This window comes from Strix uralensis, chromosome 2 (genome assembly GCF_047716275.1).
Source record: "Strix uralensis isolate ZFMK-TIS-50842 chromosome 2, bStrUra1, whole genome shotgun sequence".
Classification (NCBI taxonomy): domain Eukaryota; kingdom Metazoa; phylum Chordata; class Aves; order Strigiformes; family Strigidae; genus Strix; species Strix uralensis.
In genome coordinates, this window is record NC_133973.1 from 136725418 (window position 1) to 136752321 (window position 26904).

A 26904-nucleotide genomic window follows, 5' to 3' on the forward strand; every position below is an offset into this window, starting at 1 on the left:
CAATAATTCACCTACAGAAATTATTCATCACGACACTCTCAAACACTGCATGTAATAGGCTTCTCTTTGTTTTTCTGTTTACACTAAACAGAATAACCATTACCGAAGCATTTTAAAAGATACGCATAAAATTCTGAATGTCTGAAGGATAAATCATTTTACAGAAAAGCACTGATTTCTGAAGTTATCTATATGCAGACTTCAGAAGCCGTAGCAGCAGCCAGAGCCCAACAACCCAGGTTATTAAAATTAGAAACATATTTCTAATAAGAAGGGGTCTCCTGTTAGCTCCTTTCACCAGGTAAGCACACATGTGGTTCTTCAAAGAAAAGAGCGAGCAATGCGCCACTTCAAAGAGGCGATTTAAAACACTACACACAACGGAGGCAGAACGATCAGAAGCAATTTTCATCACAAAGTACCCACGGCTTCAAATTCAGAGACTTTTGTAGGTTGGGGAGTTCACATAATTATACAAAAGACTGGCTTTCCCTTTTCTAAGTAAAACTTCTCTGAACACAGCAAACGCTGTCGTCTTAAGGCAATGCAATAGCTTTGCCTGGAATACAGTAACAGAACCATTTCACTCCCTATAGCATCTAAAAATTCACCGTCAGCTTTGTGATTCAACACAAGTATCTGACAGACAACTGGAAAGCTCTCTAGGCTTCTTCAGTCTATATAAAGTCCAAACAGGCATTAACAGGGAAAAAGGAAGATGTATCAGAAGATAATGCCCCTTCTCTCCCTTATCACCCTGCTAAAGGTAAGTTGAAGCAAGTTCATGACTTTCAAAGTTACATCTACTGCAAAATAGAAAACCAAACCAAGCACAGTGGGAGTGGGTTAAGTGGCCCTACAGAATGAATTCTGGACTCTTAACTGAAATTATATCAGCATTAATTTCTGGGTAAGGCTTTGTGCTACCAGTGAAAACGGTAGCGCAGTCCTCTTTCCTCAGCAGTGTATTTCCCTGTCCCTTGAGCCAGCCCTAATAGTTATGCAGCTGCAGAGTCAACAGGCTACCTGTTTTTCAAATAAAGAATTGTAACTTGAAAATCCATGCAGCACTGGTTGTTTTTTGTCATTTTTCTTCAGTTTTAGGGTGCTCCTTTTATTTATAACTTACATGAAAAATCACAAAAGACTGACACAGTGATGAACATCAAAAAAAAAGTATTCAACACACCTATACACAAAAATTTGAGAAAGTAGCATTAGTGATCACAGTTTATTTCAATCTTTTCTAGCCATAATATGTTTCCTGGCAGAAATTCTACTTGTCCACCATGCCTATATTGATCATTGACCACCACTAATATTTTACTTGTGCATCAAAAAATTCACCTAGGACAAAGCATGTAAACTTAATTCTACAGCAAAGCTTTTATCACGACAGTCTACTTTTTCAAACTAAGTTTGTGCCAACACATCCATTCACTATTGCTATCATTCTAGCATCACAAATAAAGTATCTTTTAAAATCTGATAAATCTAATGCAAATTTAACTTCTACGTTGACAGACTGCTATAAATCCACCCCAAAAAACAAAGCAAAAGACAGGCATGGTGCATGTCCCAAGTGGGCTTGTACACCTGGTACAAATGTGACGGTTCCTCTGGTCGTGGTCCAAGCTGGTTGAACATCCAACAGCTCTGAGCTGGATGCTCCAGATCTAACGGGCCTGCCAGCTCCAAGGACAGGGCAAAGGAGCTTTTCCATCTGCATCCATCTAGACAGCCACGCTCAACTGTCTTGGGAAAGGAAGGATAAACCCAGTTTAAGTATTCTCTACTAGTTAGTGGAAAAGTTTTCTTATCCAAGCAGGCTACTGGGACATTGCTCCCTGAATCAACCCTGGAAAGGGCAGAGGTACAGAGATCCCCACAAGGAAGCAGTTCAAAGGCTCTTCAGGCAAAATAAGACATACAGTTCCTCTTTCAGCATCCATAGGCAAGGTGAAGTTTCACCTTAATCAGAACATGTAAGAATTATCTCCTTTATTACAACTCTTTCTATGGTCAGACCACCCGAAAGTCACTGGCAACCAAAGATATCCCACCAGGGAGGGCACCGCCTCCAATCACTTTCTGACTAGTTGGATTCAGTTTAAACATCCCTGCATTTCAGTCAAACCAATGTTGCCTCTCTAAGACTAGACCTCACACCCTTCCTCTCGCAAAAAGGCAACTGCAGAAATTAAAAAATTGTAAGCAAGCAGAAACTCACTTCCATTTCATTTAAGGCCGTACTCTCCACTGCCACTGAGTGCTTTAGCTTCCATTTCAGCCACTCCAAGAAAAAAAAATCACCGGATGCTGTTACAGCAAATAATAGCCTTTATGCTTGGTTTTAAAAATAACAAACTCTCTTTTGTTCAGTGATTTTATATAATCTGAAACAGATCTCTTCCTAGAAAGGTGACTATTTTATATGCACACTGTTACCTTCCAGATGTACCTGATAAAGAATAAGCAATTCACCAGCATTTTTATCAAGGAGCAGAAGTCTGGATCCCTCAGTGCATACTCTTCCTATTCCATGTCAGGTTTGAATTATAGCAGCACTACTACAATTGCCTTTCCTGCTGAAGACTTCGTACCACCTATTAAATAAACTCTAAAGTAAGTTACTGTATTGTGTTGAGCATTTAATGGCATTATTCAAACACAGTTCTATTGCTTAGATTTTGGGTTGGCTTTATTTGCCTGGTCTCCAGCTAAACTTGCTGTCTCATACATGAGCACAAGATCATCATCCATGCTCTTCTGCACAGAGATACATATGTGCAACTTTTCCCCCAGGTCTTGTAGAAAGATGTTCATCAACATTCGTATCAGAGCATTATCTTGGCTCTTCTTTCCAAATGATATGTTAAGCACGTAAGTCTAGGTAAAGATTTCACCTGCAAAGACCGAGGGGAAAAAAATTATAAATGTTGACTACTGCAGCCTTTTCCCTAGAGGCCATCACTAGGCTGTCTCCCCTGTTGCCTCTGAAAATATCTTGCTGCTACCATTCTCGTAGCATGCCTTTTATTACTCTTCATGTCCCCAACCAGCTGTAGATATAACTGATCTTGTCCTTCAGCAGCCAAGCAAAGCTTTAATACTCCTCCTTTTTCACTCGTCGTATGCTGTCCTTTAGCTCCTTGCTCAGCCTTGAGGGGCTCCTGCTGAAATTCCTGATCTTCCCACACAACGGGATGGTTTGCTCCTTAGCTTTCTGGAAGCCTTCCTTAGAAAAACTATGCTAAAACCAGCAATCCAGGCATATTTCCCCTTCCTGGCTGCTTCCCAGGAGATTCTGCCCACCAACTGCATGAACAAGCTGAATTCTGCTCTCATGACAGCGTGGCTCCAGGTCCTGAAGTCAATTTGTGGTCACAGAAGCCCAAGCTGCCACTAGTCTGGACAGGACTCCTAACACCAAGTTAAGAACACCAGCCTTCCTCCCACGACAAGTATGGACAATTTGCAGTTCTTATACCACAAGCATCTCAACGCACCGTGAATGTGGCCTCCAGGCCAAGACTTTTAACAAGAGCATGCTAATATGATCATTGCTGGGTAGGTCAAGTTCCCGTCAGCTGTGAAAGCACACAAGCCAGAAGAACAAACTCAAAACCACCCTTGCGAGGTCACCCACAGCCTAAACTTTTGCCCACAGTGAAGCTCTACGACCCACCACGAGTCTTCCTGCTTGTGCATCAACTCGAGGTCTGCCTGATCTCAGCAGACGTGTGAAGGACATTTTCACAACTCTTAAAGCACAAATATTTGTAACATCAAGAAACTCTCTGCTTGCTGAGTCAAGAACTTCAGCTATCCTCCCTGCAGGGCACTGTTCTTGCAGCTTCTTGGCAAGTCACTCCTCACTCTCTCTACTTACCTCAGCATACTTGTCCAGTTCTCTGGCAAGTATAAAATTAAAAAAAAAAAGTGGGCTTCCTTGAAACTCGATTTTAATATGCATACTCTTTGTACTATCTCCTCTTTAGTCCTAATCCTAAAATCGTCAGCTTTTCTGAATACAGCCTCATAAAGTCCTGCAAAAAGGTATTAATTGACAATTCAAACATCCTGTAATGTATCAGAGCTCTCCTCTACAGATTCCTTACTGTAACACACATCACTGTTTTCAAACAGTAGTTTTCCCCAAGTAAATAAAAGCTACAGTATCCCCCCCATCCCTTTTATAGCCAAGTACACAGCAATCCCTTGTTGATTCAGCTACTACAGAATATTTTACCACCCTGAGGAGTCCTGCTACATCTTTCTACTCCTATTCTGCTACACAGAGGGTTTGCAGTAACTCACCAACTGTGACAATTCACCATTTCGATGCTGTAATTAGAAATCTGCTCTTCCTGCCACTAAAACTAATCATCTCAGGCAGCTCTGCTATGATTTGTCTTTTGGAATGTTTATTCTTTAAATATCCACTTATTCTCAACTGAGATAAAGTACACTAAAGGAAAATTCTCTTGAATGTAAACAGAGGTATTAAAGCAGAAAACATTTCAACCAATTTGCAGAAAATCTGCTGATAATTTAAATCGGCATATAGCAAACTATATAACAAAGATCCTCCTAAATCAAGGATTCAAAGTTGTGCATGGTACCTTTGTGTCTAAAGTCGTCTTTGCCTTTCCTGCTGGCATTCATCTACAATTATTTTACTAGTTTTCACACACAATTTTCAGTATCTAGCACACAATTTTCAGTATCTAGATCATCCTCCTGCCCTCCCCCCAAGCAACTCTCTGAAATGGAAAAAAAAGATTTCTTTATGCATTGATTCCAGAGGAATTAGAAAAGCCTCGGCAGAGAGGCAGAGCTAGAAACGGTCTGCTTCTGCTTGGTTATCACCAAGCCCCACCCCTGACATAAAATACAGCTGTTTCTAACCACAGGTCTTCATCGACATTCTTCTGGACGCAGGAGCAGCTTATTCTAATCTGGACCCAGAGTTAACTAAACCAGAGAAGGCTTAACTTCCTACACAAGAAACGAGTGGCAGCATGCTTGCAAGCCTGAATTTCTCTCAACCTTTTTACTATCAAACAGGTCTTGGTAAATAATGGAAGCTATTTGCTTTTCTCTGTCTTCTCCAAGTGACCCTTGGCTCTTAGCGGTTGGGTACTGCCACCCACACCATCACAAAATTAAAGACTCTCAGCTCTGCTACTACCTTTCATTCATTGCACTGGCACACACTTTTAAAAAATGATCAACTGTGGTTATTTTTGGCAATCTAGGCACCACTGTTCTTCTAACCCCGCTCAATTCAAAGGAGTAAAAAACTAATTTGCCTTCCATGCCCACAGAGATCAGATAGACGAGATCTTGCTTTGAAACACAAAATCCAGACAGTCGAACTTTGAATTTCTTGACTTCAGAAGTTCTTACACATGAATGATTTCCTGCTGTTTAAAAAAATATCCCTCCCTAAAAAGCCCATTTAAAGAGAATATTGCTTATTCACAATAGTTTAACTGATGTACTTAAAATCTACAACTTCCCCATACAAGGTGTGATGAAGTCACCATTTTCACCAGGACATTTGGAAGTCAACCACAACTGGCACAGGCCAGTGGGTGCAAGTTTAGGTGCTCTTTACAACATGCATAACATACATCTTGGTAACATTTATGTAAAACACACTCAGTAAAAGTTACCTGATTTAAACCAGAATATTAATATATATGCAAAATACTTAGTGTGATAGTACAAACCCACAAGCAAACTGGACTTTAAACAGGATATACTTGTGATTTTTATCAGCACAAGCTTCCAATTAATCAGAAGCTTCTCCTTCACAAACCTATCAAAAATGACAAAACAATTTTCTCCCAAGTTTCAGTTTTAAGTATGCTTTTGAACTGAGATTTTATTCATCATTTAAAATGTTCTAATCCACACAACCTACAATAAACAACTCTTTTGTGAACCATGAAATATCTTTACCTCGTGCCTGAACAATGACCCTCTAGCAATGCACACTGAAAAAATTTCCAGACAACATTAAACAGCAAGAAATGTACTCACCATAAATCACATTACTGTACAGTTTGGGATTAGGATGAGTTGCCACTAGCAACAGAGCCAAAAAAATCAATTCTGTCACTATATATAGAGAATTCTTGTAGCCTCAAACGTACTCAATGTTTTCAGCAATTTGTCTCAGAAAAGTATTAGCAGTCCAGCATGTGATCAGAGAAACATGACATCCAGACACAAAACAATACTAAAACAATAGAGTTTTCCCTTTAGTAGAAGAAAACACAAAAAGCTCACCAGCAGCTTTCTGGTTGGTCATGAACATTTCATTCCCCCTCTTCAAAATAAAAGCATACCATCTTTATACCATTAGCATTTACAACAAATATGAAGATTGGTTTTAGAGCTTAAGTGTATTTAAAATGATCACTAATGAGTTTTTGGTTTAAAACGAGAAACTAAGCAAACATTAGGGAGAGATGCAATTTAGACAAATGCAAAGGTGCTTTTCTATAGCTTACCCAAAACTGATTCATCATATTCAAACTATTTCCTATTTAGAAAAACACTAGCATATTACAATTCAGACAGTCTACTGGCAGTTTTTAGAAAACAGGAATATGAGGAGTTTCTTTGATCCCCATTTTCTGAACAGCTCTCTGAAGAAGCCAATACACGTTTCATCATTCACACAGCTTATTTCATCCTGGATCTGCAAAATGTTTTGCAGTAGGCAACAACAACCTTAAGAGTTTTTACTTTATTCATCTGTCACATTTTAGGAATCTTGACAGTGCCACTCTGATTTATTACAAAGACTTTTCTCCTTTCCTTACCTGTATTTTTAATACAAGCACTTCATTTTTAAATTACGCCCTTCACAAGGTTTCTTTGTCATTAACACTGACATAAGTCAGATTCTGTATTTTAATGCATTCCACAAGCAATAATAATTACCATAACGTGTTTTTACTCAAAGGACAATTGCCCCGTCTTATAAAAATATGGTACATGTACTGTTATTCTTTAAGTCAATAAAATTTAATAGTTCACTGAAAATATGTGGTCCAATTTTTAAAATATAGCTGTAGGTATATCTCAGAGTATTCCTGATAAAGTTTTAGAGCAAGAAAACAAGCTGCAACTGAAAACATCTCCACTTTTCACACAATGTGCAGACCTTCAGCACATTCACCACTAAAACACTGTCCATGAGGTGTCTCTGTGCGAAGGCAATATCCACGCGCTATTTACACCCCAGTCACACCGCTCTGTGTGCCAACACATTTGTCCCTTCACAAAAAGCTGTTGTGTTTAAGAAACAGCTGCTATTTGTTGCACATCTCTCCTAGACACTACCACACGTACAACAGTCGGCGGGGAATGCGCCCACACCTCCGCCACTTCAGTGCAAAGTCTCGTACCTTTGCCAAAGCAAGTGGGTTTAAGATGTTTAAGGATGGTTGTCACCCCACAAGCCAGGTGCACCAACCCAACTCTCTACCCACAGCTGGCTCTGTACGCAGATGTCGTATCAAGAAAGCACATTCCTGGTCACCAAATAGCTTTCTGTAAACAACATTGCTCACAGTTTTCCTTCAAAGGATATTTAAACCTGCCCGTACCTTGGATGCAGGAATCGGATCCGTCAGTCACCGAGAACTGCAAAACGCACATTTCCTCCACTGCCATTTTCTCATTTCCCTGCCAGAATAATTCAATGCTACATCACTATTACAGATTGTGGTTCGCATACCATGGAAAAACAACTCTCCCTACCCCCACGAATGCCTGTTCTAAAAAAGCAATGCAAAGGTTGCTCAGTTCCCCGCTATTCAGCTCATGTGCGTTATCCCTGGGCCAGATGGGACCTGGAGGATGCAACAGGAGAGACACTGAAACAGAATTATGCTTTCTGAATTCAGTGACATTGTTGAAATAATGAGAAAAAGTGGAGGCTGCTAAGTTTCTGTAGGTAAAGCATCTGCTGGGTAGGGAAAAAACCCCACAACAAACCACCATGAACCCTAGTTTTCTTACTAATGCCACTTGCCACCAGGGCACTACCTATCCTTGAACTGTTTCTTTTCCAGTTCAGCTTATCTCCATTTCTGGAATGGTGGCATTCCTTACCTCTACCCATTTCACCTGGGAAGGTTCTTCTGAGTACAACCAGTCCTTTCCAATCCTGCTTTGATCATTCCCTACCCCAGGGAAAGACAAGCCAGAGTCCCACCCCATCCTTTTTCCAAAAAGCAGAAACTTAACGCAAGCCTGCTGCCAACCAGCCTCCTGGAAAAGGTATTTGAAAGAGTATGAGAAGTCTTTTCTTCTTGCCACTGGCTTTCCTTGATCTCGTTTACTACCTGCAGTAGCATCAGCTGCTACAAACACCTTGGAACAGGAAGCCCAACAGAGGATAATCTTCCCAGAGGGGAAACACAGCTCAGGTGCTTAACTGGAAATTAAGATTTTATGACTAAATTGGAAATTTGTGAAAACAGCACTTTTGGGGAGCAGGAGTATCATCTAGACTATTTTTCCTGAATGAAAAGCTGGAGTAAAACTGTAACAGTTGCTAATACAGGTTGTCTCTGCGGTGGCAGTTCGCCAGCATAGCTGGGTGAAGATAAGGTGAAACCCATTTCAAACATCTGGCTAGCTATGCCAACAAAATCAGGCCCAGCCCTCATCTAGCGTAATATTGAACTAACCTGCCAAATTTAGAAAGAAAAAAAATGTTCAAAATCTCAACAGATAAACTTCTACAGCAGGGAGATCCATTTGCTCACTTGAGAGTAGAAAAGCATTTGGCTGTGTCTAGATTCACGTAACATCTCTCTGGCTGAAAGATCTGGTCTCAGTTATTAACTGGACAGCAGCACGGCACTGCACCTCCATGGGAAGGACTCGGCATTAATCAGCCCCAGCAAGCAGTGAACATCAAAGCACCCCTGCTAAGGAAAACAAACTTTTAGGGGGAGACCAAAACTCAACGCACTGCACAATCTAGGCCCAGGGTGTTTAAAAGACTGCCCCGAACTCCAGAACAAAGACCACTGTCGACAGTCACATTCCTCTGGCACAGCAGAGCTCTGCGGTAACGGTAAGCCTTGGCTGCAGGACACAGAACACGACTGGTCAGAAGTCCAAGTCTCCCCAGGAAATCAGGAATAACAACACCACCATCCTTGATTTCAACTAAAAGAAAAATACCTTCACTCCTACTTGCACACTGGAACAGATGAAAGCGAAGACAGTCACCTCTTACCAAAAGAAAAGGGAGCGCAAACAGGAAGCATGTGCAGAAGAAAGAATTAAAGAACATTTTTATCAGGCTTCAGCAACACACTAGATGATGCTCAAACGCTTTATGTAGATGTTTATACTATTTCTTGGGTACCGAATGCCTGGTAGCTGCTACAGAAGCAAGAGAAACATAGAGGATTTCATTCCCCTGGCATTAGAGACAGTAGGTCACTTCTCCCCCAGCGACAGACTGGAATAGCAACTTCAACTAGTCTTTGGATACTGGCATCAAAACTCTGCAGATTTACAAATTAAAGACTCCTGTAATAACAAAGATTATGTTTACCTCCTCAGCAGAAAAGCCCAAGCTTCAAATGCTTAGAAAAAATAGAGGACATAGCTTGCTTTGTTTTCTACACAACTGATGAGCTTACAGTAACTAACCAAAATCTGCTCTCACATAGATTAATAGAAATACAGATTAACATTTTTTAAAGTTTGGGGTTTTTTTGTTGGTTGGAGGTTTTTTAACCTATTTGAACATAACGCACGTCATTTAAGCTCTGCAGACATTTTGCTAGAGCAGAAGTTTTTAGGCAGATGCTACTCTGCAAGCCTGCACATTGGTCACCGCATCGTATCAAGTGCTTCTGCACCTTTTACACAGCAAACACAGGATGCCCAAAGAGAACTAGTGCACTTCAAGTCTGTCACTATATATGATTCAAAAGACTCAGCACCTCCTAGATCATTACACTCTTGAGCTCTTCACTTGTATTTAAAACACACAGAAAATAGCTATGAAGCAGATACAAACTAGCCTTCCTGCAGCTGCTCAAAGACACTGTAGAAATTACTCTTCTTTCATCTCTTTTCTACTATTGGGTGGAAAATGTGGAATATAAGGAATAGCTATAACTCCCGCTAACAGACCCAGAGACATTAGTTATACAAAGTACTTCAGCACCCCAAAAATATTAATGTTTGCTATACAGAGATCTGAGTGTTCTTTTAACTGCAAAGATTCCTCAAAAATCTAGAAAGAAAATCAAGTCATAAGCCTTGAATCTTTTTTCTCACAAACTCACACATCTTTCTGTTATCCTGCTTAGGCATACCTGAAATAAGAGAACTTCTCCCCCCAGAAAAAAAAAAAAGAAAACAACCAAAAAAACCACACTACAGGCATTTTCTTCCCTGTCTGGATGATCAAAGTTTCAAAAAGATCAACTCTAGTAGATTTATTGGCTGCTTTTATATAGAGGAAAAAACATCATCTAGTATCAAAAGGTTTTTAAACAACCTAAGGATAGTTTCAGTAAACAGAATTAAATTCTCTGTTGTTATGAGGTATTGAAATGCACAACATTCAGCTTTTACAACCCACAGTTCTACACCACACTACCCTGCCACATAGATCTGCTATTTCAACACCGCTACTGCGCCAGACACAGTCTCATTCAACACTCTTGTCCTCTCCAGGAGCACTGAAAGGAGGCGAGGAAAAAAAAAAAAAAAAAGAATTTTGTAGTCTTCTACTTGAAAACACATAAATACTACTGGCTGTGTTACCACTGAGCCTAAACTAGAAGGGCCCAGCTCTACAATTCCTTGTCTAGTATGGTCATACAGCTTCCCTTCACAAGGAGCCACATGGAGAAGAGAAGGGGCAACAGTACAAGTTGTACTGGGAGGGGTTTCATCTTGATAAAAGAAATAATTTTTTTACAGGGAGAACAATCAATCCCTGGAACAATCTCCCCATGAATGTGGTAGAGTCCCCATTGCTGGAGGTTTTCAGGACAGGATCGGACGGGGTGCCACGTAATCTCATCTCAGCTCCCTTTTCCACAAAAGGTTGGACCACGTGGGTCTTTTGAAGTCCCCTCCAACCTAGGCTGTTCTATGAGTCTATGAACTTGTGCCCCACAGCACACATTTTATCCATTTAGAGAGCAAAGCCAGCCAGATCTGCTCCCCAATATTCTATCTGGACGTATTTCCAGATACAGACCTATGTATTAAAGAAACACAAGTCACCCCTGTAGCTCTCATTGCAGAACCCAGCGGGGTGGGGGGGTGAGATCGTTCCAGTCACCAAACTACTTCCTCCAATCCAGTATCAGGAAGGACAAACTACAGCTCTTACTCCCCGTACGCCAAACTGAAAGCAGTGCTAGACAGAAGCAGAGCAGTGTAACATCAAACAGATGCAGCAAGAGCAACTGCTGTATTCAATTCCATCTCCTCGCTGAAGGAGAAAACAGCTGGTTCTGTCAAGGCAAAAGGTGTGGTAGCTTGAAATTCTTACTGGTTAGACACCCCAGGGGAGATACCTTGGAGGCACATCTATTTTTAAAGAGCACCTATGTATTCTGGTCTTGCTGGTATAGTGAATTAAGTTAAGTTTATCACCTTACACTAACACCACAGGAGCTGGGGAAATAAATTTATTAAAATTCAAAGGTCTGGGCTTTGTTACAACTCATGTTTAAAAAAAACCTTGCGATGGTCCTCTCCATTCGTTTGTTCTCCTTCTTGTAATTCAGATGGAACCGAATCCTGGAAGTAATACTAGCATTCCCAGAAATGGCTTGGTTTCCCCCAACTATACAAACATAGAAATACTGTAGCAGATCTCACACAGAAAACATGAACACATTCACCTGTGCACTATGTCTCTCACACAATTACAGGGACTAACAGCGTTGAGAAAAACAGGGCAAGAATGAGAAGATAAAGAGGAAATTCAAAAGCAGGACCTAATTAGGTGTTACTAGGCAGCTATATTTACTTGTCCTCTTATTTAGTCAGCTTAGATCACATAGAGATAATTAGAAACAATCACACAAAATCAATTAACATGAAAGAAAACTTCATAAACAACAAGCACATTAAAATAACATGTAAAGCCGCTGCCATCTACACCCTTTTCCACTAGTGGCAACACAGCTGAAAACAAGCAAAGTACATTTAGAGATAAGATAGGCCAAAACCAGGCTGGGTAGGGACCAACAGCATGAAAAGCAGCTGCTAGAAATCAAGACACCATACTGTTGCTTATTATTGCCTTTCTGATTTTTTTTTTTTGTTTTTTGAATTCTCAAGTCATTCTAGCCTCTCTCCTCTGTCTCTGCCTGATTTTAGGATGGGCAGACATTGATTTTTAGATCAAACATTAACAGACATTCAGCAGCCTAACATATGGTAATGTTTCCAGGTAGAATTTCGCAATTATGTCAAGAGATACAACTATTTTACGATGCTGCTAAAAGTCTGAAAAAGGTTTGGGTCAATTTTATTTCATTTAAAAAAAAAAATTCAGGCCCTCATCTCCGTCATCCTCAAACTCTGAATTAAAAGCAAAGTACTTCCACCTTTTATACCCTTAGAAAATAATCTTATGTAATTTCTCAAATTTCCAACCTTTCCAAATATTGCCAGGAATGTCTCACAATATATACAGATTCAGTTATTCTTATATTCAAACATCTTTAAAAGCACTTTTGATCTGAGATCATCTTAGAGTATCATACCCTCAAGAAAAATTGTGGTTTGTTTGGTTTTTTTGCCTCCTCCCTTTTTCCCCCTCCTCCAAATATGCATACAGAATATAGCAGAGCCAAAAAAAAAAAAAAAATTATTTATGCTCAGTATTGTATGTATTTAAACATGGTCACAAGTGCCAAATTTTTCTTCACTAACACTGGCTCACATCTGGCACACAAGCTAGAAATAACTATACTTAGTGGCTTTACCACCATAAATCTTCGAAAGTTTTCTGCATGGCTGAGCTCTTCTCATAAAATTAGACACCAACGCATTTTGTCTTTCTCATTAAAAGGATGCTTGCTGGAGAAAGCGCAGGAGGATAGAGATGTGTGTGAACAACCTTCTTGGAGCCGCTGGAGATTGGACCTAACCGCATTCTCACAGGCACAAAGAAAGGAATACTTAAAATAACTCAAAACACTGTTACAAAGAACATCTCCGAACATTAAGAACAAGTTTAAAAATCTAAGAATAGAATCTACATGCTTACAATAGCACACAGGAAAAAACCCTAGATTTCAACAGATTTTTTTTTCAGTTACTTTGACTTTCTTTCCTGAAGTATTAATTGGAAGTATTATTTATTTCTGAATTAATTTCTGAAACAAACACAACTGAACACTTACAAACACTAATTCAATAAAAAGCCTCTAACTTAACATTCCTACTACGCATTTTGGAAAAATGTTATTAAAATTTTAAAACCTCCTATAAAAAACAAACAGAAAAGCACCACTTTGAGCTATTATAAACCAGTTTCGTTTACTGCAAATACTTGACTGGAATAACTTTGGTTTGATTAGGTTTTGCCCCTTTTTTTTACAGCCCCTTTTTAAAAAGATGAATGCAGAACACCTTTTTTTGTGTGCTTTCATACTGCAGTAAGCAACTAAGAAGATTAAACAAGCTCACAGATTGTACTAAGACAAAAAAAAAATAAGACGCTGGATGCACATTCATCAGAAAACTAAAATCACCAACTGTAATACAAGATAACAGCTGGGTTAAATATCCAGTAGGAGCAGGAGAAGCTGATCTCAACGACCAGCTGGGAACAGCAAGCAAAGCAACACGGTACTAAGTTCTCTGCAGTCAGATAACCACGCTACATTGGTCCCTGTCTGGAAAAAACCCAACCAAACAACAAAAACAATCTCTGTTTTCACCTCTGCCTCCCCTATGAAGAGTATTTACATGAGGTATGATCTGATAATATCGTTTCCCTCATTTGTCAGGACAAGCTTCCCACTCACTAGCACTGAAAAGGTTCAATGCAAAAGGTTTTCAAGGTCTCCTGATGGGAGATGAGACCAGCCATTCCCTTTTGATTCCTAGGCAGGACTTGGCCCCAATGCAGAAGCTCAAAGATTAAAAGGAAATTCACACAACGCATCATCAGGAGACTGGTGAAACAGGTCTATAAGGTAAATTCTGTACATTTCTTAAGAGGATCTTCAGCATCCACTTAGATCAGTTTCAACTGGCCTTTAGGAGACACAAAATACACACAGGTGCCAATTACAACTTTTAGTAAAAACATTAAAACCACTTCAGATACAGCAAGGACTGTCGTATTCTGAGTCATATCAGCATCTATGAAAAGCAGTATCTTTATTATTATTATTATTATTTTTCAGAAGCACCAACCTGCGACACTGTTTGCATTAGGGACAGTGGACAAGGTTTTACTTTCCGATTAACTCCAGTTCTATGGCACAAACATTGTCATTGCCAAGAATTACCGCTCACAGCGTGCTAGTGGGTACTTTCAGCATGACAAAAATTGAACTTGTTCTGAGCCAGCTTGACACACAGTCAAAAACACTTCAGCGAAGCCAGTTCTGGTGGTGTAATACCGTCTCCTACTACTCACCACACCCTTCTCACAGAGGCAAGAGACAAGAATCTGTGCCCGCAAGACAGATAATATAATGGACCATGAACCGGACTAACACGAAACCAGCTTCACTAGCTGATGCACATCTCCATGTTCATCTGTGAATGTCTAAAATAACCTCCAGAGGAAAAACAAGGCTGGCATGGAAGTGAAGGAAAAAAAAAAAAAAAAAAAAAACAAAACATCTTCAGCCACAAAGCTAGATGGAAAGGGTGGAGTACCCTCTATCAACAGCCTCCGTGTCCCAAGCCACAGCAGATATGGTTTACAGAAGTCTTTCTGTAGGTTATGCTAAAAAGGCTGAAAGCACTGTCTGCAAAAGATGCTAAAAGCACTATTGGCAAAGGATGCAAAACCTTCAAAATAAACCTTTTCCCACCAAACAAGATGAAACAAATACAACAAAACACCATAGGAAATTAAGCCAGGCTACACTAATTGTGTCTGGAATGATAAGAATGCTCTTCCTCTTCCCAATACAGCTTATCATGACATTTGCGGTATGTCCTGAACATCTTCAATTCCTTTTACGTACTGGGTTTTGGAAGTAAGAGTCGGGATTAAAAATACTTAGAGCCTCCAAGGGAAAGCCTTCCTCACGGAATCAGGCTTGGGTTTGATCAAGTGGATCAAAGGAAGAGCGTTTTGTTCCTTTAAAATTATCCTGTACTATATATTCTAATATACATCCCTAACTTGGTCGATTTTCAGCTGTGCCTTGCAATTGTCACCATAAAAATCTGTAACAATGGCAACTTTACAGGACTGCAGACTGCTGGTTTTCTAGAGCTCTGCCAAGTAACATTGTGGTGAAAAATGATAGCTCCAGGAAAGGCCATATTGGGATAAAATTCCAAACAAAAAAAAAGCCTCCACAACTTTCTGAAAGCTAAAGAATTTATTCTTAAAAACGAAGCACTGAGTCCAAACTGAAAATGCAACCTTTGGCAAAGAATGCAAGTCGTGTACTTAGTACCAGAATCACCTTTTTACTGTCTTCCAAGACAAATGCACACTAAAGGCACAGCGCTCACCAGCAAACCAAACAAGCCCAAATTCTGCTGAAAGCTTCTGAGGAAACACAAGCCCTTAAAAATCAGACTTCCAGAGCATGTGTTGGAATTGCTTTACTAAACAAAAGCTCATTCAAATGTAAACCTTAAAGCTAGAGTGGAGAAAAAAATTAGTTTACTTTCTGATGTGAGAAATGGTTTGTTGTTTTTTTACACTAGTACTTCTGCTACAAATAAAACCCCAAAGAATCATCTTTTGACAATTGAACCTTCATCAGTTAACCAAAAACTGTAAAGCTACTTAGAAATACTGAAACAGGAGATTCATTACTTTTTGTATGTCAGGGATAAAAAAAATGAAGGAGTGTGGTCCATTTCTCAATTTCACTGTGCCAAGATAGGCCTGAATCATTACACTGTGGCTATGTTTATACTGAAACTTATTTTTTTTTTCCTCAAAACTTGGACTTCCACACCCAGTAGGCAACAGGGTTTTTTTAAGTACATTCCAAGCTTCCCTCAAATAGTTCCAGTCAAAACATCACCAGATTTTAATTCCATCAAGAATGCAAGCATCTCATTAAAGGACTGCCTAATTATAGGTAACGTGCCCAGACCACAGATTCTGTGGTATCTTTATAGGGAATGTTATTCAGAAGTAACACCATCAACTTTTCTCAAAATTTCTGAAATTTCTGCATATTTAGTGTTATAGCAAAGAATTCTGCTGTGTGTCCTCAGCTAATTAACAGAGCTTGGGAAAAAAAAAATAAATACATGAACTCACAATACTCACTAGTGGTGAGAAAGATCAACCCAAGAGGAAAGAAATGTCATCAACTCCTAAGGAAATTGCAAGCTTTAAAAAAAAAATTAAGCCTCTAGATCCGCTAGTCACACAAGGAAAGCCCCAAGTGTGAGTCAAACCCAGACTAGAGCAATATTGTGCAGTTTTCATGAGTTTTTCTAATTCTTCTGCTGTCTTGCACTTTGGCGGGTGGCAGATTTCAGAATCTGTAAGCACAGAAAAAAAAAAAAAAAATCACTCTGCTCCTACTTAAAGCCATGAACACTAGAGGCAAGCATTACATCTGCTGAATGGAGTGAACGACCTTGAAGGAAAAGGAAAGGTGGCAATGAAGGACAAATTTCTGAGAAGTAAAAAGGAAAAAAGATGACCTCCTCCTCATGAAAAGAGAGGAATTTAAGATGAAGGCCTTATCAGATACCCACTAGCCAGAGGCAAACATGCTCTGAAGCCCAATACAGGGTTCAAGAACATCCAAACAAATCACATTCCCTGCAGCTGGAGACTGGAAAGAGCAGGAAGAAGGGTAAACTCCTCACTACCACTTTGCCTCAGGACAGGAAAAGTAAAGCTTTCTCACAATTTTTCAGAATCTCTTACAGCTTCCTAGTATATGTGGCTATATATACATATAAATATATATTCTTTTACAGTTTTCTTTTCCAGTTACTTATCCTTCTGCAGCACTATCCATACTCTGACGAGACTTTTCCCTAACACGGTATCTGTTAAGTGATCTGCGTTATAGCTGCTATATTAGATTTGCTGTATTTAAATTTGGAACTGCAGTTAGTTTCTACTTCAGTAGCTTGACTCACAGCCAAAGTTGCCGTAAACCTTATCACGAACCCACCAACATAATCAGTGAGATTACAGAAGCATAGTCAAATTCCACCGGAGAGTACAAAGTATATTCACAGCAAAAGGTTACGTGCAACTTTATTAAGTGGAATACATAAAATGACATGTTAAAACTAGCAGCAACTGGCTATCTACAGATACATACTCATTCATACTTTTTTTTTTTTTTTAAGTATCTGTACTGTTCACTCAGGCTTGTTATGACAGGAATGAGACACCAAGTTAGAGACGTCGAAGTAGTACTCTGTCCTTGTACTGGGCACATAAACACAAACCCCTTGCAAGTTCATTCTTTCCTCACCCACATACTCCACATCTAACCTGCTGCTACGTCTCAGCAGAGCAGAAGCGACAGCCCAGCTGACAGTGCAACAGCATCTGAGACCAGAAAGGGCTTGGAGTGTTAAGGAAGACCCACAAGAAGATCTCCTCACTTAGCAAGTAAACCCAGAGGCTTAACAAACCTCGCAGGCATAAGCAAGCGGTACTGCTGAACATTAAATACGAAAGCAGCTCGGAAATAGAGGTGATGCCCAAGAACTAATTAAAACTCACAAGCTCGGAATTGGATAAAGGACGGACTAGGGAAGAGGTGAAGTATCTGGCAGGAAAAACAAGTTGTCAAATTGGAAGGAAGAAGTAATCTTCAGAGAGCAAGTCTCTGGAGGAGAGGATTCAAGACAGAACATACCACGCAAGCAAAACAGAAGGAGAACAGCAAATGACACAGAAATAGAGGAGAATGTAGCTTTACCAAAAAAGTAGTTGAATGAATTTATAGGATACAATACGCTGCAATATATGCTAGACCAAACAATGAGAAGATATTTTAAATAATAAAAAGTAAGGAGGGAGAAACCACAAGGACAGAAAAGGGAAAGAAACAGAAGGAGGTATCTGTATCTGTACACATATTTGCATCCGTATCAGGAGCACACGAAGATTATGAGCCTATCGTTCTGGCAATTGCTTTTACACTGTGAATTTAGTTGAAAGTGATGAAAAACTAAATTTGCGACCCAACAAATGACTGTACTGCTATTCCATCTCAGCCAGAAATCATGCGATCCTTACATCTATTTTCAACATGCTGTACATTCAACTGACTTAAAATGATGAAGTGACATAGGATCAACACATCCAGAGAGCAAAAATTAGCTAAGACTTAAATAAGGTGGCCTTTCTAGCTCTGTAATTCATAAAGCAGCAGCTGTGCCTTCTACAGGAGCTTAGGCTGCGCTTACACAGTGACTTAAATCCAAAGGGAACCTGGGCTGCTACTGCACAGTCTTGCTTTCCCTCTCCTCCTCAGGTACCAGTTCCTCCTACCTCTCACACTAGCAGCAGCACTTGTGCAGCCATGCAGCAAACAGGGGATGCATTTATCCAAAAACCATCCCCTTTAGGGAGGAGAGTCGGGGAAGGTTTGATTTCAGGTGGGTAAATTCCCTAATCCACATGGTTCACCCATCCTTGTGCTCCTACAGGGAGACAGTAAAAATAGTTGGCAAGTAGAGCTGGCCCTTGAGCGGCCATCCAGACTTTAGAACAGATTAAAACAGCCATGTAACCACAACCTCATTCTTGCTGGCAAAACATGAAAGCAAAGAAGTTTTAAAAAAGACATTTTAGAATACATTAGCAAAAACTGTAAAGGCATATAAGTCCTTCTGAAAAGCAGGCCTTGAGATAACATTCAAGGTAAACCAACTATCACCTAACAAGTTTATAAAGTCTATAGCCTATAAATACATTACAGAAATACCGAATTAAATTAAAATGCGGATCATACAGAATTCTTTACAATTTTGCAGACACAGGCATACTTTCCTTTTGTGTGCGTGCACATGTCCTGGCAAATGAAAGGCAATTTCAGACTACTACGTGTGACTGACTTACTACCACCAATCAAATAAGGCAATCTTTAAAGCCAAAATTAAATACATGAAAATTGCCAACACCTCTGATAAATTCAGCCATTCATAACCCAGTTGGCCTCTGGAAAAAAAAAAAAAATTAACTTGCTGCCTAAAAGCAGCCAGGTGTGGATAGAGTGAAGAAGTACTTCCAGGCATAGAGAAACTCTGACGGATTTCTGGTTCACAGCAACAAAGCCTACATTTACCTTTCAGGGGGAAAAAACCTCCTTCTCCATCACAGTTGCAGAAAGACAATCTTTTTTATAGTAATGCCAGCACAGATCTACCACATGAAAGGATATAGTAGCTTTAGTGAGCTACAGAAGATAAACATATGTCATGCCTAAAACCGAGCCAATGATCCTAAAAGCATCCTGAATCACTTGTTCCACAAATTCCCCAGTCACCAAGTATGAAGAAATGTAACACGAAGAGCCAAATAGAGATTATAAACACAGAAATGTATTTTTAAACCTATTTGCTAACACATTTCAGAACACATTTTTTATTATAGTCTTGTCAAGTCATAAAAAGATACTTCAACTTTACTGCTACTAAGCTCCCACAGAGAAGAGAAACACAACGCGGTCTGTAAGACTGCTGTGGATATTTTTATTTTTTTTTAATGGGTATTAGAATTTTACGTTGTGTCAAAAGTCATCCAACTCCCAGGAAAGCTTTCCACTCAACTACCAGCACGTAGTTTTGTCAAGTCCTAGGTACGCTTTTCCATGAGCAAAACACGTTGCCTTTTCTTCATGGCCTCCGGCACCTGAATCTAAATCCCTGCATACAAAAAAACTGTAATATCGCTCAAAAAGAAGACATATTTTAGATTTAAATAAACACGGTGGTTTTGTTTATGTACAGCCCTCAAGGAGATGAAGTATCTGCAGAGGGCCTGGAGAAATGGTAGTTACACCTATTTGCCTCAAGCCTGACCAAGAAGAATCCCATTTGGAATAAATAGTAGTTCAGTCTTCGTCCTCTCAAAATGACATAGTTTAAGCCTTCAAACTACAAACATTTAAAGCAGAGCTCAGTTCTGCATAAAGATATCAAAGCTATCGGAATGGCAAGTATGCTTATGATCTGGTAGGCTGCCAAAAATCATCTGCTAATATACTAGACAATAGATATATTCTGCTAGAACTCATAAGAGAACTTTTTGATCTTTTCCTTGTAATGCTTCCTTTTAGTTGTATACAAAACTGAACCAAAATGATATTAAGAAAATATAATTAGGCGTTTTAAATCCTATACAAATACTATGGTATATAAGTATTGCATATGTGATTCGAATGCTTGCATTTCTATGCGAACAAATACAATCATTATTTGGAATAATTTAACATTTTAAGATATACATTCTTAATCACTAGCTTGCAAGCCATGTATTCAGAGTTTCTTGTTGCCACTGCAGCAGTTAAGTTTGTAGAATTCAGAGCAGCATAAGACAAGAGTAGGAAGATGTACTCGTGCAGTGCCTGAAAGCTCCAACAGTGCTACGAAAGGACCCGGACTCTCTCGTCTCGATAAACAAACAGCATTCAGTTAAAATTTAATACTTTTGGATAACAGCAGGCTGCTTTCTATAAAAATAATTCTTCATTCCAGAGACAAAAAGATCCTGTGTGTGGTTCCAGCGAGCGTTGCTTTCTGGAACACTCCGGCATCACGGTGGCTGCATATCCTGAATACAGTCATAAATACACAAGCAACGGGATGATGAGGCTGACACCCAACTTCTCACACGAGTGTCACACGCTGACCGGCGCAGCCTCGAGACTACCAAACCTTCAAAGCCCAGCTCCTCCTTCACAGCTAGATGCGATTAAAAGGCCTCTGCATCACAAACCAAGACCAGGGGTTTTTTCAGCAAATGTTTTTAAGCAAAAACTCTCTCGTTGTCTCTTATTCTGTTATCTGATATTTGAACATTGGCACGATGGAGCTGTCATACCCTATCACATCATTCCATGTTTAAAGAATGTTTAATCTGTAAATCCACAGTGATTCTGCAAACACCAATTGCTTGCAACAAGAATGCTGAACAGAGACTATGTGGATTAAGAACTTGGTTAATATATTTAATTCACTAACATAAATATATTAACCGAGTTCTTAATCCATAACAAAAATTTACAAATTAACTGTAAAAATTAAATTACATTAAAGAAGAATATTTTAAGCCAGCATTTTCACATGTTTTCCTGGTTTTGTATCCACAGGCTAATAATCCTTATGACGTCTTTCAGCTTATGACTTCAGACTGAAGTAATTATAAGCTCCTGGAAAATAGGAAATACTAACAAAACCTGGACTAGAGCAGCAGTACCTGGCCTAGATGTTCTAAAAATAAGTTCCTATCTAGGGGGAAAAAATTCCTTGGATCAGTCTGTTACTTATTACTCAGCATTTGCTAGTTAAACACTGCACAGCCACTAATTTCAATCTAAGGAAATGAAAGCTGTGATCTTTCCCATACAAAAAAAAAAGTGTTTCAACGCCCACAGAAGAAAAACGGGAGAGAAGGCTCAAGCCTCTACACTCTGATTTATGAAAAAAGGACACTGTGAGAGCAAGACAACAGTACGTCATCTGTCAAAGCTAACACATTTGCATTCTATATGCAAATAAAAAGCAAGAAATCTCATTTAAACAATTAACAAGTGGACTATACATTGCCAAAAAGAACAGGACAGCAGTGGACTTACTGCTGAATATTTTACAGAAGAACCATTCTAGAAATTGATGTTCCCCGAATGGAATGATTAATCCTCCATATAATGCCAGGTACACGCTACCACTCTATTTTGTTAAAAGCGAACTTTTCACTTTGAGAGAAGCAATCACGTTAGGTAAAATAAATAATAAACCCCCCACAATTGATGTCATGTAGATTTTCCTGATTGATCTTCACCTGTGCAGAGTTTTAAATAATAAATGCAAGAATCTTCTTATAAGTTTCTGGTAAAAAATATAATCTATTTAAAAGTATTGTTCAAAGCTATTACAGTGAGACATAAATCATCAGTGGTTTTAAAGTATTTTAATAATTTTAGCAGCCTCTTACAACTGGTAAATCAAAGTCTTATTCTATTATATAGAGAAATATTGCTGAAAAGACCAATGCTTTTTGTATGTTGTTTGTGACTTTTTTTTTAACATTTCCCCCATTGAAGAGAAGACAAAATGGTTTGCATTGTGTTAGCTCCAGTTATAATTTCCAGCTGTGTCAAAACTTTAACAGCCTAAAAGCAGGAAATCCAAAGAGGAAATTCCATCGTCAGTTCCTGAAGTTTTGTAACTCAAATGTTCTTCCAAAAACTGGATCTTAAAAGAATTTTGGTAGCATTTTCTGTAACCTTACCTGATATCTTCAAGTAGCTCACATTCTGCCTGATGTTTGGCCTGAAGTTTTGTCATCTGCTCAACCTGAATGTTTTTTAGCTCTTGTGTAACTTTCACCTACAAAAAAAAAAAAAACACAGACCACATCTATATTCTGTAGAGTTTAAGTCAAATTTCAACAAGAAAAAAACCAATTCATGTCCTTCAGCTATTTTGAAATTGCACATTTCAGTGGAAAATTCAAAGAGGGAGTTAAGTGTGCAGTTTAACCCTATGCAACATTCATAAAGGCTGATTTCAGTAAGTGCTGTCACCCCAGCAGGCTGGCACTGCACATGGCAAGAATCTCATGCTTGTGTCCAACTACTAACAATAGTGCAATTTTATTCCAAAAGCTAGGAGGGTAGCTTGTGTGCAACAAGATAATTTTGCCTACCAAGAAAAAAAAAAAAGCAGGCCATGGGAAAAAAAAAAAAGAAGATAGTATATACGTTGAGCACTTCAGTGCAAGTCACCCAATTTTGAAATTTATTAAACTGTCCTACAATTGCTATCATTTAAAGATAGCTAAAACATCAAGTTGCTTTTTTGGTTGTGCATCAGATCAAAAGAGCCCTCTATACAGCGCTTCAGAAGGCTGGCCTCCCATTTTTCAGTGTTGGTGTAATTTTCCTTTGAATCTTGTGAACTAAAATTTCAATACTCTGGGAACCTACTTGATAACTGGCAGGTAGCACCATTGGCACTGGCATCAGGAATGATTTGATTATGGGAGGAAACCTTGGGGTTATTTTGTTCTTGTTTCTATAAAACAAGAGGTCTTGGCATTTAAGCCCTCTAGTGATCACAGCGAATCCATGTATCGGCCTAAAAATTATCACCAGCATATCTGAAGACATTCTGTATTCATGAGGACAGAAATGCCAAACAGTTACTGTAATGGGGGAAGAGAGATGAAAAATTCAGAGGAAGAAGACACAGATCTCCCTCTTCTTCGCTAGTCAGGCAAAAAACCCCTAGATCTCATCAGCCAGCAAAAGCTTCCTCAGTTTTAACACTGAAAACAATCCCCCAGCAACAAGCACCCTTTAATTACAACATTATATAAAGACAAGTTTTTCACATGACAAAAAAAATCTCATGTACGCCCTCAACTTTAAGCAGAAAAAGTGTCTATTTTTAACATGAACTTTCAGCATTTTCAGTTTTGTCTATATATGAAAAAAACCCTACTCAAAATAAATAAACCCCCAGAAGATGACCCGTGTAATGGAAATAATCTCAAATGAAATAATATAGGCAAAGAATGACACACACGTAATATAAATAAGCCGCCAAATGCAAGCTAAAACAGAAATAAGAACTGTTTAACAAAAGCAGAGTCCACCCGCAAAACAAGAGGTCGAGAGGCAGGAATGAGCCAAGGAGAGATCTCCACCGCAGCTGCCTGCCAGGGCTACTGGGGAGCTCAGGGGATGACAAGGGATTTCTGTTTACGCTCCCTCTCAACTCTTCCTCCCCTCCCAAGCTCTCCTAGTCACTATTATACAGCTCTCCACCCGGCAAACCCCTGCAATCTCCTCTCCTCACCGAGAAATCTCAACATCACAGATGAGATCTCAACCATCTACGGCGAGCGACGACAATCAGACTGGAAACGGTTACAGCCCAAACCACCCTAATCGGGCAGCATCGCAAAGAATATATAACACACACAAATCTCAAAACCACAAAACTCCCTTCCACGGTGCCTGTAAAGGAGCAGGCTCCCCATCCTGAGACCCACTTCCCCGTGTCCAGCTCCCCCTTTCTCCCCACACACCGACCACTGCATACAACCCTCAAAATAACTAACCAATAAATCTCCATGTATCAGTACTTACACGTAGCTCAAGACCCCACTACAGCTCAAGTCTCCAGATAACAACCTGCCTACACCGCCAAGCCACCCTAGGAACAGCCTTTTTTCCAAGTCTACATTCCTTCTTACGTCTCTTCCCGCACCAGCCCCCCGCTAACGCGAAGCACCCCATATTCCCATGGACTGCACGGACAGCAGAAAGCCTCCCCGCTGCATTTGTAGATTGTTCCCATCACACATTATGTTGCACATTCTTGGCTGCCCCTGTTCGCCCGCACATGCCGGGATAGCCTGCATCCTCGCATCAGCTCCAGACGTGACCTTCTGCTCCAAGACAACCAACCCATCGCTCTTGGCATCAACCCATCACAGCACCCAAACACAGCTGAGCCCCCAAAATACAGCTGCTAGCCCCCCACAACCAGTACATGCTGTCTCAACACCCTCTGCAGTCATTGACCCCCTTCCAGTCCTACCCAGTCACTGCTTGCCTTCATTTGGGGAACCTCCACTGGGTGGGGGGTTCACCCCAACACCCACTGCCCAACCGCTGCCCCCCCCCCCCGTGCCTCTTTCCTCACCAGCCCTTCCCCTGTCCTGTCCTGACTCCAGAGCCCAACACCCGAACCATCCCACCCCCCCACCACCCCTAACCCCTCATGTCCAGTCTCCAACCCCCCCTCCCCAGAGATTTCCCACCTCGTATGGCCACTCACTAAGGCCCCACCACCCCCAATTCACCCCTCCAGCCCCCTTCCCTCCCAACACTTGCTCTCCCTCTCCAAACCTGCCTCCAGACTCCACCACTACACAGCCCACGGGCAGCCCAACCTGCTGCCCCCCACTCCCCCCCACCGTGCCCTCAGACCCCCTCATCCACTCCCCACTTCCCCCCATACCCTACCCCCAGCCCCCCCTTCCCCTTGCCCCAAACCTACCCCATCCCAGTCACCCCCCCCCCCCCAGCCCTCAGCCCCACTCGGCCGCCCCCCGCACCCCCCCCAAAGCCCCAGCACCCCTCGCCTCCCCGGGGGGGGCCCTCACCTTCCTCGGCGGGGGCTGCATGGTGCTGCGCTGGGTCTCCACATCAATTCCCTCCCCCCGGCAGCAGGATGCGGCCCCCGCTGCAGGAGGAGGAGGAGGAGAAGGAGGAGGAGGAGGAGCGGGCAGCGACCGTCTCCCTCCCGGTTCGGGGCGAGTCCCGGTCGGCGGGAGGAGCGGGGATGGGGGGTGAGGGGAAGGGGAGGGGGGGGAGAGGCCGCCTCTTCCTCACGGGCAGCGGCGGGCGGGCACCGAGCAGCGTCCCGAGTCCCGGCCCTGGGGAGCGGGTAGGGAAAGGAGGCGGCGGAGGGAAGGCGGGGACGGAGCGGAGAGGGCGGGGGAGCGAGCTTGACGAAAAAAAAAAAAAAAAAAAAAAAAAGGAAAGGAAAGGATTAAAAAAACAAAAAAAAAAAAAAAAAAAGAGGCGGCGGAGCGCAGCTCGGGAGCGCCCCGCTGAGGGGACGCGCGCCCCGCCAAGGGCCCGCCCCGCCGGTGGCAGAGTCCTCCCGGCCGCCTAGAGCGGCCACCATAGAGTGGGGAGAGGGGAGAGAGCGGCGGGAGGGCAACGCCCACCCCCCGCCCCGCGCCGGCTGCGGCCGCCAGGGGGCGCCGGGGGCAGAGCGGGGGGACGGGGGGGCGGGGGGGAGCGGGGGGTGCGCAGGGGGGTGCAGGGGGTGCACAAAGGGGTGCGCAGGGGGGTGCAGGGCTGCACCGGGGGGTGCATGAGGGTGCACAAGGGGGTGCAGGGATGTGCAAGGGGTGCACGGGGGGGTGCGCAGGGGGGTGAAGGGGGTGCACAAGGGGGTGCAGGGGGTGCAGGGAGTGCACAGAGGGAGCACGGGGGGGGTGCAGGGGTGCGCCGGGGGCTGCGCAGGGGGGTGCAGGGGGTTTAGAGGGTGCACAGAAGGAGCACAGGGGGATGCAGGGGGTGCGCAGGGGGGTGCAGGGGGTGCGCAGGGGGATGCAGGAGTGCGCAAGGGGGTGCAGGGGGTGAACAGAGGGGTGCGCAGGAGGTGTAGGGTGTGCACAGGTGGGTGCGCAGGGGGGTGCGGGGGGTTCATAGGGGGAGGCACAAGGGGGGATGCAGGGTTTGCACAGGGGTGCGCACAAGGAGGTGCAGGGGTGCACAGCGGGGTGCAGGAGTGCGCAAGGGCGTGGGCAGGGGGATGCGCAGGGGGGTTCAGGGGGTGCACAAGGGGGTGCAGGGGTGCGCAGGGGGTGTAGGGGGTGCATAGGGGTGTGCACAAGGGGGTGCAGGGAGGGCACAGGGGGGTGCACGAGGGGGTGCAGGGGTGCACAGGGTGCTGCGCAGGGGGGTGTAGGGGGTACACAAGGGGGTGCAGGGG

At 41.9% G+C, this 26904-nt stretch overlaps 1 protein-coding gene across 2 annotated transcripts in view; it reads right to left on the minus strand.

Moving 5' to 3' along the window:
* FCHSD2 (FCH and double SH3 domains 2) overlaps nt 1–26212 on the minus strand; it is a 167235-nt gene extending 141023 nt beyond the window's left edge. For both annotated transcript variants that reach the window (XM_074860533.1, XM_074860531.1), the window contains exons 1-2: nt 25562–26212; nt 22676–22773 (exon numbers count right to left, since the gene is read on the minus strand). In XM_074860533.1, coding sequence (XP_074716634.1) covers nt 22676–22773; nt 25562–25582 — 119 coding nt within the window. In that variant the 5' untranslated portion in view covers nt 25583–26212. The remainder of the gene's footprint in view (nt 1–22675; nt 22774–25561) is intronic.
* Between the last annotated feature and the right edge of the window lie 692 nt (nt 26213–26904).